Genomic DNA, 16637 nt, shown 5'->3' on the forward strand with positions numbered 1-16637 from the left:
ATGCTGCAATTTGCGAAATGAACATGCGAGTAATCCATATTAAGAATGTAAATCCTTTTCCAATGATATAGAAGAATGTTATCAAAGAAAACTTATATGATTATGATGTTACTTCATAGAAAACAGCGAGGAACTAATAGTCCGATGTATGTGTTTCCAAACGCGTTCGTATATTTAAAACACTTAGTTTGCTTCCCTTTATTTAATTATACTAATTTGCATTATACCGCATACACCATTCTTTAATACAAAGGATTACAAATATTATGGTGTAAAAACGGAAGATCAAACATTTTTTTTCAAATTAATGTTTTCAAAATACAGGTTCCATTCGATGTATTTGTATTTATGCCATTTTCGTTGATTCATTACAGTATTTGTTTGTAAATAAAATCAAAGCTACTTACATTCTTCAAAATTATAAGCTGCAAGTAAGTAAGAACAGATCCATTGTTTTTCAAGCGTGAATCTCTTCAATCTGTTTCAAATCAGTGAACGGTGGATACAGTACGTGGAGTAGCTGGGGCGCTTGTTCAGTCACGTGCGCTTCCGGTGAAAATTTAAGAACTAGGTCATGCAACAACCCATCTCCGGTATACGGCGGATCAGACTGCAGTTCTTTGGGGTCCAGTACGGAAACACAGCCATGCAATACTGGGATCACCTGCCCCAGTAAGCAGTTTTATTAAATTATCATTTATATCTTTTTATCTTGTCTGTAAAGCACCATTAACCATAGCCTATGGCATAGGCGGCTCATTTCGGCGGATGTTTGTTAAAGAGTGTCGTCATTGAAACATAAAACATGATATTCAATTAAATATGGCTTGCTTGACTGCACAAACGCATCCTGAAAGACGATTTCGAATAAGATATTTGTACAAGCTGTTTACTCCACATTCTCTTGTTATTATTCATAATCACATTATGTACGTGTGTACTTGTGTTGTCAAACGTCTCTCGGCTTACTCGTTCACAACTGTCGAACGCTTCTTATAAATATATTGTGTTCGTTTCTTAACAAATAAATAACGTTTCGCTATTGGTTTTATATTGTTTTGTAAGCCATCTTTAACAGCAATTTAAACATGGGAATTATACAATCATAAAAAATGCAATAAATACTGTCAAAGTAAACGGCGGCACAGATGTACACAAATGAATTCATACACAATCTAATTTAATCATTTTATAGTAAACGGCGGCTACACCGCGTGGAGTTCGTGGGGCACGTGCTCAGTCACGTGTGCGAGCGGCACGTGGACCCGGTCAAGATCCTGCACGAACCCCGCACCCCAGCACAAGGGCGCAGACTGCACCTCCCTTGGAGCGGCTACTGAAACAACGAGTTGTAATACCGGAATTATGTGTCCAAGTAGGTGTTTCCAAATGCTATATGTCTCAGATGAATTTGGTTGTTTTTTATTTGCAAATCAATTGCGCTTTAAAATAGGTTTTTACTAGTCATTAGTCGTTATTTGCAAATCAATTGCGCTTTAAAATAGGTTTTTACTAGTAATTAGTCGTACTGCATGAATCATGTTTTACAAAAACAGTCGGCTTTGTGTCTCTTAAGCGCTACACTCGATGTCTATGGTATGTAAGGGGCGTTTATGCAGTGGTTCCACGTGTTTGTGCTGAGACACATGTTCAATTTTTGCAATTCTATATCAAATAGTAAACGGTGGTTACAACGCTTGGAGCTCTTGGGGCACATGCTCTGTCACGTGCGCGAGCGGCACGTGGACCCGGTCTAGATCCTGCACGAACCCCGCACCCCAGCACAACGGCGCAGACTGCACCTCCCTTGGAGCGGCTACTGAAACAACGACGTGTAATACCGGAATTATGTGTCCCAGTTAGTATCGTCAAATGCTATATGTTTCATGTTGATATGTTTTACAATACTCTTGTTAATTAAGAACGCCGGTAGCTCAGTGGTATTACGACATTCGATGTTCCTAATGTGTATGAGACCTTTTTGCGGCAAAACATGTTTTTATTGAGGCGCATTTACATGTTTCAAAATTGTTAGATGACTTCAATTGTTTAACTGGTTTTTGTGAAATGTAATTAGTTGATTATATGTGAAGATATTAGATAAACTCACAAGATATCACCAAACGGTAGTATATTTCATTTACATTTAAATATCACTTTTGATAAAATATAAGAAGAACGTTAAATTAAGTTATTGTGATTAGAATGCTATTGTCATATTCAAGTGATCAAAATGATGTGTAAAGAACAAACACATTTTCTGAAAAACTTCTTATTTATGTGCGTCAACATCAAATAACTTATCAATATGAATGCGTCGTGCCTGCATGCACACAGTCATTCTGGAAGACAATGGCGAATAAAGTTATTGTAAAAACCTTTTTATTGTACAGTTCGTTTTCTCCTGTCCCAAATTACCACTTCGTTATTTTGGCTAAAAAAGTTACTAGGGGTACACATATAAAAAACGGTCGCATGATTCTAATAACTGTATGCAGTAAGTGTAGAGATGATTGCTGCGAATTTGAGTACTTAAAATGTATGGATTCACCTGGTAAAACATGATTTAAAACGAATGAAAGAGGGTAATAAATTAAATACACGTAAGCTAATCCTGTTATAGTAAACGGCGGCTACACCACGTGGAGCTCTTGGGGCACGTGCTCAGTCACATGCGCGAGTGGCACGTGGACCCGGTCTAGATCCTGCACGAACCCAGCACCCCAGTACAATGGCGCAGACTGCACCTCCCTTGGAGCGGCTACTGAAACATCGACTTGTGATTCAGGAATTATGTGTCCGAGTAAGAATCCCCAACTGTTATATGTCATGTTTGATGCTGATATGTCTTGCAAATATCTTGCGAATTAGGATTAGACAAATGTAATTGAAAAAATGTATTGAAAACCCCGTCGGTTCATTCTCCGTTGAATGCGTCAATCTATGAACACGGTGTGAAAGCAGCTTTTAAGCGGCAAAGACACAATTGAATTAGGCATGATGTGCAATTTACGCAATTTAAATATGTTGTGAAAGTTTGCTCAGCATTTTATTAGATGTTGTGAGTTTGATATTTACAACAAATGGGATAAACACTAGATAAATACAATATCGAATTGTTCATAACAAATTGAACTTGTATAAAACATAATCAAATCATTTAAATACTAGCTGTTCGTGTTTTGAAAAGCTAAGTTATTGTCTACAAAAGTCTATTTTAAGTGCGTCAACATAAAAGGGCATATTAAACTGTATATGTCGTGTCTGACTGCATAACATCATCTTAGAAGACGAATACAATATAATTATAAGCTATTTTATTCAATTTGTCCGTTTCTAAATAACCAAATAAAGGATGTGTGTAAAATCATACTTTCACGGTATACTAATACAAACTGTTGCAAAAATTAAAAAAAAAATTTTTGGTGTCTTAGTGATTGTGAATTGACATACATTTCGTTTATGAATTCACCTGGTTTGTAAGAAGTTATTAACAGAAGCTGCAAATGTAAATAAATCAAAAATATATTCCGTCTAAGTTAATCCTATCATAGTAAACGGTGGCTACACCGCGTGGAGCGCTTGGGGCACGTGCTCAGTCACGTGTGCGAGCGGCACGTGGACCCGGTCTAGATCCTGCACGAATCCCGCACCCCAGCACAAAGGCGCAGACTGCACCTCCCTTGGAGCGGCTACTGAAGCAACGGCTTGTAATACCGGAATTATGTGTCCAAGTAGGTGTCTCCAAATGCTATATGTTTCATGTTGATATGTATTAAAATACTCTTGCCAATTAAGAAAGTCTTCTGCCCTTGTGAATAGTTCCTGTATTCTTGACACGGACGAATAAGCCCAAACTAACCAAAGCACTCGATGCACATGAAGGATATGGGACCCTTATGCAATAGAAAAATGTTTACATTGAGCCACTTATACATTTTTTATCAAAAGTATTTAAATCCTTTAATTGTTTAATCAGCATTAATTAAGAGATAAAGCACTACAAATCGATACAATAATAAAACGTTTATTACAATTAGGTTATTTAAATACAGCCTTTAAGTGCTTAGTGTGGTAATAATGTTATGGTCATACTGATGCCACATTATGGCTTGCAGAACTAACTCACGTTTCTAAAAGAAACTTATATCTAAAATGCATCCACATCAAAAAGCGTATAATACTAGATAGAAGTACCTGTCTACAGATTATCATCTTGGAAGGCAATCGTGAACACATTAATTGATTACGATTTTTATTGTTCTCGCATATTCGAGCTGAAAATACTTTCTCGGCGTACTCATGAAATTGTCGCATTATTCTTATAACTAGACGTTTTTAGCCTTAAACTAAACAATTGCACAATATCATAAAAATAATTATACGTCACAATATACTATAAAAATTTGTTAATCATTTGACGTTATAACATTCGCAATCCGATTTAACATTAAAGTACTTTCTAAGTTATTCCTGTCATTCATGTAGTAAACGGCGGCTACACCTCGTGGAGCTCATGGGGCACGTGTTCAGTCACGTGCGCAAGCGGCATATGGACCCGGTCAAGATCCTGCTCGAACCCCGCACCCCAGCACAAGGGCGCAGACTGCACCTCCCTTGGAGCGGCTACTGAAACATCGAGTTGTAATACCGGAATTATGTGTCCTAGTGAGTATGCCCGAATGCTTATACTGATGTTAATTGTTGACAAGTCGTAGGCATTTTTACGTTTTCTCTTTATCACTTCACTGCGACATTCGATATCTATGCTGAATAATGGGCCTTTTTGGGGTACCGCATGTTTGCGTTGAGTTACATGTGCATTATTTGTAACGAATATAAAGTTAAGTTAATCAATTTCAGTAAACGGCGGCTACACCTCGTGGAGCGCTTGGGGCATGTGCTCTGTCACGTGCGAGGACGGCACGAAAATCCGATCAAGATCCTGTACAAATCCAGCACCTCAGCACAATGGCGCAAACTGTAACTCCCTTGGAGCGGCGTCTGAAACATCGAGTTGTAATGCCGGAATTATGTGCCCCAGTATGTATTCCCCAACTGCTATTGGTACTATTAATTAATTGTTGTGGTATATTGCAAAACTATTGCGAATTAAAAACGCCTTATGTGTTTTTGAATTCTTCCATAATTACAAAGAGCGTCGTATTCGTCTTATTTAAGTACGAAACTCGTTGCCACTTAAGTGTAATGACATTCATGCGGTCAACTTGGCCCATCAATTTTGTATAAAAATACGAATATTTATGCAGACCTATATTATATTTTAAAGAACATCGGCATGTATTGTCTTAGTAATTCATTATGTAGCCTGAATATTCGTTGTTCATAAAACGCTTAAAGCGAGTATAAACGATTTTTATATGTGTTAATTATAATAAATTTATTAAATACGTTACAATAACACAAATTAGGCACGAACAATTATACATTAAATACGAATTTCCTAAAATGCAGCAAAGACAAATCAGCGCCCAGAGTCGATTGTGACAAACATATTTTCCTACAATAACCGAAGCATTCGTCTTTTTATTAGGACCAGATTTAGTGTTCGTGTGTCGTATGAATAAATATCTTTGCAGAAATTTGAAATGAACCGTTAAACTAAGTTTAGATTCACATCGTACATGAATGATATACATGCTGGCCAATTCGACTGTACAGCCGTTTTCGATTTCAGAATTAAATATCTTGCTTATTTCGCATTATTCGACACATCTTCTTCTGAACTTTTAATTTATTTTATATTGAAAGGTATATATAATAAGTTTTTTACACATCTTATATAAAATCATTTATATTTGACAAAATTGTATATACTCGCTTTAATTTGAATATTTGATTATTAAAAGTGTTTTTCATATATATAAGTAATATATCATCAAATAGGAAAACTACGCATACCTTTCTTACGTTCCCTTTAGATGTTCTAAAAATGGATAATATGTGTACATGGTAATGCACAGTACAATTGTACAACAGTTGATTATCGTTGCAATATTAAAGTATAATTTGTCATAAAATATGATATTGTTCTCCAATTTGGTTGCCAACTTACCATTTGTTTTACCAGAAATATTAACAGATGATGTATACAACGAGTCTCACATTTAAGTAAGATTGCGCCGGTCACGGCAATGAAAATAATGGGAGTAATGGTGGCTACATATCTTAGAACTCTTTTGGTACGTAATTCGCCACATGCATACATGTATACTTACTGACACTTGGTGAGAGAGAAGTACCGATATCTGCACCGTCTAGCTCTCTACGTGGTTTTATAAACGCGTGTAATCAATTTGCCAAGTTAGAATTACCAATAACAATGATCCATAATAAGTTTATCATGGAGCCTTCATTTAAACGACATTCAAATGCCTGGTAAAATATGTGACCGTATCGTGTCGCGACTGCGATTAGTTATTTGCAAAATCTTGACCAAGAACGCGCAGACGCCATTTAATAATTGTGTTATCCGAGTTTGCTCATATACATTTCTACCGATGAAGAGAGCAAAGCTTATCTATTTAACGCTTTATTTAATATTTCAGTCGACGGTGGCTACACTTCCTGGACAATGTGGTCAGCGTGCTCAGTCACGTGCGAAAAAGGATCAATGTCAAGGTCAAGGACGTGCTCTAACCCCACACCGCTGCACAATGGGGCAAATTGCGACAAGTTTGGGGCGAACAACGAAGAAGAAGCTTGCGACGCGGGAATCATGTGTCCAAGTGTGTCAATTAGATCTTAATGAGATCAATATATCGATTACTTGAGCTAGGTCAATAAACGTATTATTATTATTCGCATACATCACTATTAATTTATATCATAGCAATATTTCCAAATATTGTTATACGATGGTAAACAAAGAGTCTGAGTAAGTTTGAACCATATTGTTAACGGATGCAATCAAGCATAATACTTCATATGTTTTGAACTTGACATAATATTTAATATAATTTAATCATTGTAATCATACATTATTTTATATTTAAGTCGATGGAGGATACGCTGACTGGTCTGGCTGGTCTAAATGTTCAGCTGAGTGTGGGTCTGGCTTCATCAACCGCACAAGAACCTGTACCAACCCGGAGCCGCAGTACGACGGCGCTTCCTGTGCCGTTATTGGTTCACCTGACGATTCCGAAGTTTGCGATACTGGTGTACCGTGCAAAGGTAAATTGGCCATATATACCACGGTTCATTAACCTTGCAGGATCATGACATTTTGCATAAGGTACCTTTATGGCTTAAATCGTCCGTATACAAATATGTGCCGGAAATTGGAATAGATCTTACAAGACATGATATCATTTTGCTCTTAAAGTGGACGGAACATGGGGAAAATGGCAGGCCTGGTCCGTTTGCTCTAAAACCTGTGGGGGCGGAAAATCCCAGAGGGTTCGATACTGCGACAACCCGGCTCCTAAAGGCGGTGGTGCCCCTTGCTTTGGCAGTGCGATGGAGACAAAGACGTGTAGCAGCGAGAAGTGTCCAATTGACCCGAATGCAAACGCTTACTCTGTACAGGTATGTTACACATCGTACAGCATAATTATGTATTTCGACATTATTTCTATTAATAAATAGAGGATATTTGTTGGATTCGGTGGAATATCGATTTTATTTCACGAGTGATCATAGAAAACAATATTTTCACGAGTGGCGCAGCCACGAGTGAAAATATATATTTTCTATGATCTCGAGTGAATTAAAATCGATATTCCATCAAATCCAACAAATTTTCTTTTTATTTTATGTTTTTTTCATCGTTTATTTACATTGTAAATGAGTTAATTAAACTGGATACTTTCGCTGGATTTATGACGTCATTTCGTTGAAAAAATGACGTCATTTCACAGTAAAACAGTGACAAATATCAATATTTTTCACTGTTATTCTTCACTGTTTAAAACAGTGGAATACCAGTTTTATTTCACTGATATTTATCTATAAACCACCGGAAAGCATAAAATAAATAATAAAATCCTACACCATTAAAGGTATTGTTTATGTTTATTAAACATGTTTTTACGTTGACGTCATTTGATGTCTTCGAGTACACATACAATTTAATTTCGTCGAGCAGAAGTGTCCTAACGGCTTCTTCGCCTGCAAGACGGGCTCGATCACGTGCATTGAGGACCTGTTCGTTTGCGACTGCGCGGAGGACTGTGCTGACGGAAGTGACGAAAGCAAGACATGGGCCCAGTGTCCAACAACCTGCAAGAGCAACGCGAAAGGTTTGAAGTCAAAGTGACTGATCAAAACCATTTAAGGATTTTTTTTGTCATAAACGTTATATTTATCTGTATGAATGTTCATTCTGTTGTACTAATTTCAGCACAATTGACACTGAATATTGTAGATAAAAAAACTGATTAATATGTACGATGTATACGGTGTGATAATATATAAGGAATAGGCAATAAGATTGACCATGATGTGTTCTTCTGATTGCGTTCAGACGCAATTGAGTTAAACTCATGCACATGCCAAAGAAAACAATCTGAACCTATCTCTGAGCAAATGAAGTTGAGTCAATATTCGCAAAGTGTCATCCTCGATTAGCCTGTGTATGTTACACAGGCAAATCATAGACGTCTCTATCAATGTTTATGGAATGTTTCGTTTATAGGGAGTTTCTTTTCAGCGAAAAAATAATTAAGGCTGACACAGGATGAAACTTTACGCACAAGCATTAAGCCATGTTTATTTAGAGCGAGGCTCCTGTATGTTTCAGCTCTGAAGGCCACCATTGGGACATTGGCCGTCATGATGGCGATCATCAACTTGCTGCATATTTGATAATAAAACAAACTTACCAGCACAGGTGTCCTTAATTAGAGTATTAAATTGTAACAATGAAATGAATCGATACAGTGTATTTTACTAGAAATACTTTAGTCTGTATTTTAACAGCGGTTGATACTATCCAGTTTAATGTTAATTAGTTTCAAGTATAATTTTGTTAGGTAATTAGTATTAAGTATTATTGGATTGATCTGACATTTATAAAACTATTTTTGTATTTTAGATGTATTCTATCCGTTTTTGATTGTCGTTATATATTATTTATCTGCACATTTAATGTTCGTGTGTAAAGCACTTAAATCACGTGATGTTTAAAAAATATAGACTCGCAAAAAAGATTGTTACTGCTTGTAAAAACAAATTTTTTTCACATTGATATACTTTTTTGTACATTTTTACAGATAACGTCATTCGGATGTTCTTGAAATTATTCGGATAAAGACAGTTATGGTCATTTTTCAACATCACCACATATTCGTTAACATAACGACTATGCTTTAATGGTTGAGACACATATAACGATGTTAATATATAAATACATGTTCTAGGCTTTTCAATAGCTGATGTTGTTCTTTGTGTAGAAGTATCGTTTATTTTAAATGCTTTGTCTTTCTTCTTTTTATGTTTGAAGTTCTAAAATAAAGTCTTTAAAAATACAAATACGCATATTTCAGTTTTCTTTCGATACCCATCATAAGCTCGGACAAAATCTGAAAGTGCAAAAAAAGAGTTATGGTTCCTCCCTAATGCAATTTAAGATCTACGACATTTTAAAATATTACCTTTTTTGAAAACATTATCTGTAAAAAACTAAGCACTAACATTAAGAAAAGGCAATAGCTCAATAAAATGTAAGCATGATTTAGTACAGTCTTTAATTGTAGTGTGTCTACCTTGATGACCGGGTGGAAAGACAATATTAGAGGCTAAAACTTTTGTCCTTCTAGTTTTGACCTTTACATGGAACCACTTTTTCTGATTAATATTTTTCAAAAAATTGTATGGCCTATAACATTTACTGCAAATCCATCAAGGAGTATAAAAATGATATAAATGAGCCAACAGACTGACATTGTAGGCTCTACATCTTTACCTATGGGTTAAACCGTGTTGTTACTAATGCCTTTTCATGGTTGTCGCGTTTCATTAAAATCCTTCAAAAAGTATATGCATGTATACCATTTTATCACATACTATAACCTGTTTCCCATTTAATACAACCATTACATATTTTTTTTATTACACATGTGTAATACAACATTTTTAAGCGTTTGCATTGGCTTAGTTTTCGTTTATTAACCAATCACATAGAGGATATTTGTTGGATTCGGTGGAATATCGATTTTATTTCACGAGTGATCATAGAAAACAATATTTTCACGAGTGGCGAAGCCACGAGTGAAAATATATATTTTCTATGATCACGGGTGAAATAAAATCGATATTCCATCGAATCCAACAAATTTTCTTTTTATTTTATGCTTTTTTACCGTTTATTTACATTGTAAATGAGTTTCACTGGATGATTTCGCTGGATTAATGACGTCATTTCGTCGAAAAAATGACGTCATTTCACAGTAAAACAGTGAAAAATAATTGTTATTTTTCACTGTTTAAAACAATGGAATACCAATTTTATTTCACTGATATTTCTTTATAAACCACCGGAAAGCATAAAATAAATATTGTTATTTTGCTAAAATGACGTTGCAACGTCAAATGACGTCACGAAATGTAAACAACATTGGGATATATAATTATGTTTGCGTAAATATTTCAATTTGCTCATTTAAAAACATGTGATTAAAAAGATCTAACACTCGTTGTCGTATCATACCATATTTATTAAACTCGTCCATGAAATTCGTTAGTAAGCTCGCCAAAGGCTCTCTTACTAACAAAATTCCTGAACTCGTTTAATAAAATATGGTATGATATGACAACTCGTGCCAGATCCTATATGTACGGACAATAAATTATAGGCTTAAAGGGATCTTTTCACGCTTTGGTAAATTGACAAAATTGAAAAAAGTTGTTTCAGATTCGTAAGTTTTCGTTTTAGTTATGATATTTGTGAGGAAACAGTAATACTGAACATTAACCATGCTCTAATATAGCCATTATATGCATCTTTTGATGATTTTAAAACCTAAAAATTATAAAGCGTTGCAACGCGAAACGATTGAATAATTTGGAGAGTTCTGTTTTTGTCGTTAAATTTTGTGAAACTACAAAGATTGCTTATATAAGGTATAAAATACGTCAAGAATGTATACTCGGCGGAATAGCTCAGTAGGCTAGAGCGTTTTTACTTCATGACTCTGGCAGTACTCCAGGGGTCACTGGTTCGAAACCTGCTCCGGGCAATGTTCTTTTCCTTTTTTAATTTTTTTTCTTGATTTTTTACTGGAGCTTTTACGATCCAATGTTTACATTTATCAATATAAAGCATTTAATGAATAAGTTAAAAAATGCCAAAATCTGTGAAAAGGCCCCTTTAATATACCCTTAGTAATGGGACGGCTTGGCTAAATCATGTTAAAATTATATCCTCTCAACTACTATCAACATTTAAAGTCTCTGTAACGCTCAATATCAACGAATATTTCGTTAAGTATTTCGTAAAATAAAGTTAACACCTTAACAATCAGTGTTCTTTATAGCAATAGCCAAGATTTCAACGCTAGATGTGGTATGATTACACAGATTTTGGTAGATACAAACTGCTCGTTTTTATTTATTTGTGGCCACAATTAATTCCCGCGAATATATCTATTCATACGACACACGAACACCATTTTAGTGTTCATGTGTCGTATGAATAGATATGCAAAACAATAATAAAAAGGAGCATTTTGTATCTACAAACATATATTTTACCAGACCACATCAGGCGTTGAAATTTCGGCAATTGCCATAAGGAACACTGATTTTTAATTGGTTAAGTTTATTTTACGAACAATTGTACGAAATTTTCGTTGATTTTGAGTAGTAATGCCACTTTAAAAAAGTTTAAAATCAAATCCGTGAAAGCTTATAGGGTTATGGACGGGTTGCGACGGTGGTAAAGACAACGTACGGACTTTTTATAATACCTCCAACGTCATATTTTTCTGTTGGGGGGGGGGGATGAGTACGGGTTATGATGATAGAAAAGTATAAATTATAAGCATATAATAAAGGTATGCTTTTCTCTTTATCATCACATATAGATACAAACATGTACAAGTTGTATATAAAAGAGCTTTATACCGCTACGAAATTAAATGCAAATGCAGTTTCGCCACTCAATTAAAATTATGGAAAGCGTTTAAAAGGTGTGCACATAAAATCAATGAGGGGTGTGGGTAACAGGTGTGTCGGTTATCCGCTGAGCTGAATTATTGTTTTTGTTTTTGTACAATACTAACATATCGTCATATAAAACATTAGAAAGCTGTGTTTTTTTTTCAAACGATCCGCAGCTATTATTACATAATGCCATTATATACTAAACAAATTTACATTGGCAGAAACCAATAAAACACCTGTGTTAGTGCTGATTGCCACCAATGAAATGTATAAAAACTAACGTTAACTGATTTAAGATTGAGCTAAAACATTTAAGTGTGTGTGCGTGTGTTTGATGTCATTGCGCATATGCGAGGACCATTGTTGTGCATCAGCACATTCGCCTACATAATATTCAAAGACACGTAAATGGATGCATTAAGTTTAAATATGACCTACCAGTTGCAGTTATTACCGGTTTGGTGTAGTATTTGACTGTGAAATGACATTGCGCTGTGGGTGGAGGACATAGTGCCCTGAGGAACCACATCTGTCCTGTACGGTGCCGAATGATCGAGCGTGGCTGGATTTGCACTAATCAACATTTGATCAATGACTGTTTAACAAATATGATATAAATTATTGAAATATGCCAAACATACTGTATACGTGGTATGCTGTTCAAAAAAAGTAAGCCGAGGTAACCAGTAAATTAATCCATGTTAAATATGTTCATAATCCGCTTACACAAGTATAAAACATACTGAGTGAAGGTCTTGCAATTGTGGTTTAGCCCACATTTATATTTCATTAATAACAAATCACCAAATTATATTTCAATATCCAAATCCACCTATACAATTACGATATATAAGTAGTTAAGTCCTCGTAAGATGCTATATGTTGAATTCTCATCATATATCCGATGAGGCAAAACGGCGAATATGTGTTTTTAATTTCAGATTAATATGGAATTATGACCCTCAATAGACATTATTCATTATCAAGAATTATTTTTTACATTTGACATTTGGGGCATTCAACACATACATCTTAACCTCGGACGAACGAACGTATTCAAATAATGCACACCGTAACGTAAAATGTATGAATTTTAAAACAATTGCCACTAGTACCAATATGACAAAACGACTGAAAGATGAGTTTTCAGACTGTTCAGCGTTTGATTGTCGTGGAATATTAAAATAGTAATTAGTAATGTACACTATCATTTCTGAATAGTTGGTGACTGATTATTCTTGCTTACCATTCCCATTAATTGCGAAATCCACGTTATCATGAGATAAAATGAATAGATATTACTAATTTTTTAATAAAAACTAAACTTACATGTATTTTTATGTTATATTCAACGTATTTCCAAACCACGTTTATATAATAGTTTCCGATGTTAACTTAAGATATAATGAATGATTAAGATACTTGCCATGCCGATATGTAATACTATGTAAAATTTAAAATAGAAAATAGTCTGTTATGATTTTAAATACGTCATTATACGTCATTCATTATACTGGAAATGTGCAGGCGAAAAACGAATTTGAGCATATAATTTGAACTTCTTAGGAAAACAAGGAGTTTTATAAAAGCATTTTGTTAACAATATAACCCACTTTAACATACATTAATAAGGTTTACGTGTATTGGTTTTTGTTAAATATGTGTGAAACGCGAACTCACAAGCAATGACACGTATACATCATCGTTGCTTTACACCTATATATTGATGCATGGATTTATTAAGTACTGACTTTTCACATCATGCTACAAATGAAGTTGACTAGGAGTATGTCCCAGAATCGTACCTTACGACCACACACCAAACCCACCTGCTTCCTTGAACGGAATCGCCACACTGGATACTAATCAAAATGCAACCGATCAGTTAAATAATCCACCTCTTACGTAGATTTATTTGGACCAGGGCAATACAAGACGGGGTCATTCAGCGATTATATAAAGAACGCTAAGAAGATTATACACCGATTTATACTTAACGGTACATAATCCTTGGATATGGGTTAATCCGGGATCGATGAAACCAATTAAAACGTAGTTAAAGCTTGCTTCATCACCGTGTAATGTACGGAAATTCGAACATTGTCTGATTCAAGAACAGGCCACATTGAGAACAATTAAACCTTAGCAGGTGCCATATATTGCAGATGTTTAGTTTCGCATTCAAAACATTTTTCAAAAGGAAAAGTTATTGATCTCTTTATGAAATGAAAGAGGACAGTTGTATTACAATGCTTACAATGCTTATATTAAATGATTAACTGTGATTTAAATATTATTGTAAAATACACTGGCTTAAAGCGGGTATATACGATTTTTTATGTGTGTTTAATTGTAATATATTGCTAAAATATGTTACAATAACACAAAATAGGCAAGAAAAATTATACATTAAAGCCGAATTTCATAAAATGCAGCAAAGACGAATAAGCGCCCCGAGCCGATAGTGACGTACATATTTTCCTACAATAACCGAAGCATTCGTCTTTGTATTAGGATCGGAGATAGTGTTCGTGTGTCGTATGAATAGATATCGTTGCAGAATTTCAAATAAACCGTTAAACTAAGTTTAGATGCACATCGTACATGTATGGTATACATGCTGGCGAATTCGGCTGTACAGCCGTTTTCAATTTCAGAATTAAATATCTGGCTTATTTCGCATTTTTCGACACATGTTCTTCTTAACTTTTATTTTAATTTATATTGAGATATATATATAATAAGTTTTTTACACAGTTTATATAAATCATAAATATTTGACTAAATCGTATATACCCGCTTTAAATTTTATAAAAGCTACAATTAATGACGTTTATTTTGATAAAACAACAGCATCGTTTTTGTAAGACCATTTAATCTCGGCAAATATTCTTGATGGTTCAGTTAAAAATAGCACCAATTATTGTTTGAAGTATGTGTTTCTAGTTTATATAATGACATTACAATAGTATTTTTTGTTTTTAATTGTAAACCGTTGATTTGTATCCATTCATTTCATGTTAAAAGAGCATTTTAACTCACAGCCTGCTCATATATAGTAAGATTTTTTATTAACTTTAGTCGTTGGCCATGCATGCCTGGGTCACGTGGAATCAAAAGATCAAATTTAACAAAACACATTTCGGAAACTCTATAAAGTCCAAATTTATTTCCCGATCTTCATATTACTTGGCCAGAATGTCTTTTGTAAAAAATAAAATTATGATTTAGGTTAGTTTTTTATGTTTTAACTTTGTATAAACGTATGTGTGTTCAAATGTTTTGAAATAATGTATATAAACCGTGCAACACACAATGCATCACTTGTAACATATTGCTTGTGATGACAGAGCCCATGCAAATAGCTGCAAATAACAGTGGCATATTTAAGTCGGAGTGACGGTGTCTAAAGTAAACCAAAAATAAAATTGTCCCATTATTGCGAATGCATGTTTTTCATAGAGTTTTTAATGACAACACCTTTTGAAAAAAAGTCATCGTATATGTTAAACGAACTTAATGTGGCTAAAATATAACGAATGCTTATCTCTTCTTTGAGTCTATACAATTATGTTTTCAAATAAGGCATGCATTCACCTCATAATTCATCAAAATGTAGCTTTGTATACAGACCCACGTATAGTAGATTATTTAATGACATTTTTTTTTTGGAAAAGGCACGTGATATTTTTAAATCAAATTTAAAGTATCTGGCTGCGTTCGGCAAACAAATTCACACACAGTGCATCCAAATGCTGAATTTGTAATAATACTGACATCTTTAATTTGAAACTAGTAATGACAAAGTTTTTTGACAAAAGCCGTTACATACGTTAATCAGATTCAATATAGTTACATACAAGGGATGGCATTGTTTAATATTATAGAAAAAAAGAAATGTTCTCAAAAACAATGCAAATACAATATGACACAAACACTCAGCACGTCAGTCAACAATTTGAAACATGTAAAATAGAATGAAGGTAGAGCTAGTTGCGATACATTCATTGAGAGGCTCATTATAAATATAAATAATGCGTGCTAAGACCACTGGCTATGTTCCTTTGTAAAAGGTTAGTCAAAAATGATCTTTCACATGTTTAATTTTCATTTTGTGTCTAAAATAAATACGTTCAAATCTGTATGGCACTATCCTATGTATGCACTCTTCTTCAAACAAAGATCATGTTATTCTGTAGTGTGGCTTTATTATATCGAGAAACACATATCCTACTTTCTTTTGTTTCTATAAGAAATTACAACAAATGACACACACAAAGTATATTATAAGTCGCAAGTTCAACAAATCTTCGTTAATAGTTACAATTCGTGTAAAACATTGTGTTAAATGCTCTCGTGTGCAGTGTCGTTGTCACACGAGATGGTACGTAAGTTTGTTCTTCGGATCATGACAGCCGCGGATCCCTGTTTATATAGGTCCCTGGATATCTTAATTAAACTTGTTAGAATAAGATTTTTTTTGTTTACACACGTTTATAATATACATTAGA

The 16637-nt window shown here is 34.5% G+C and overlaps 1 protein-coding gene across 1 annotated transcript in view; it reads left to right on the forward strand.

Annotated features, from left to right (window-relative positions):
- The window catches only part of LOC127859633 (coadhesin-like), a 33578-nt gene extending 24350 nt beyond the window's left edge, over window positions 1–9228 (forward strand). Inside the window, exons 7-19 of the mRNA XM_052397138.1 lie at window positions 493–672; window positions 1196–1375; window positions 1679–1858; window positions 2624–2862; window positions 3191–3194; window positions 3555–3734; window positions 4489–4668; window positions 4864–5043; window positions 6570–6749; window positions 7018–7197; window positions 7349–7551; window positions 8111–8264; window positions 8765–9228. Of these exons, the coding sequence (XP_052253098.1) occupies window positions 493–672; window positions 1196–1375; window positions 1679–1858; window positions 2624–2862; window positions 3191–3194; window positions 3555–3734; window positions 4489–4668; window positions 4864–5043; window positions 6570–6749; window positions 7018–7197; window positions 7349–7551; window positions 8111–8264; window positions 8765–8829 (2105 nt within the window). The 3' untranslated portion in view covers window positions 8830–9228. The remainder of the gene's footprint in view (window positions 1–492; window positions 673–1195; window positions 1376–1678; window positions 1859–2623; window positions 2863–3190; window positions 3195–3554; window positions 3735–4488; window positions 4669–4863; window positions 5044–6569; window positions 6750–7017; window positions 7198–7348; window positions 7552–8110; window positions 8265–8764) is intronic.
- The last annotated feature ends 7409 nt before the right edge of the window (window positions 9229–16637 follow it).

Source organism: Dreissena polymorpha, chromosome 15 (genome assembly GCF_020536995.1).
Source record: "Dreissena polymorpha isolate Duluth1 chromosome 15, UMN_Dpol_1.0, whole genome shotgun sequence".
Lineage (NCBI taxonomy): Eukaryota > Metazoa > Mollusca > Bivalvia > Myida > Dreissenidae > Dreissena > Dreissena polymorpha.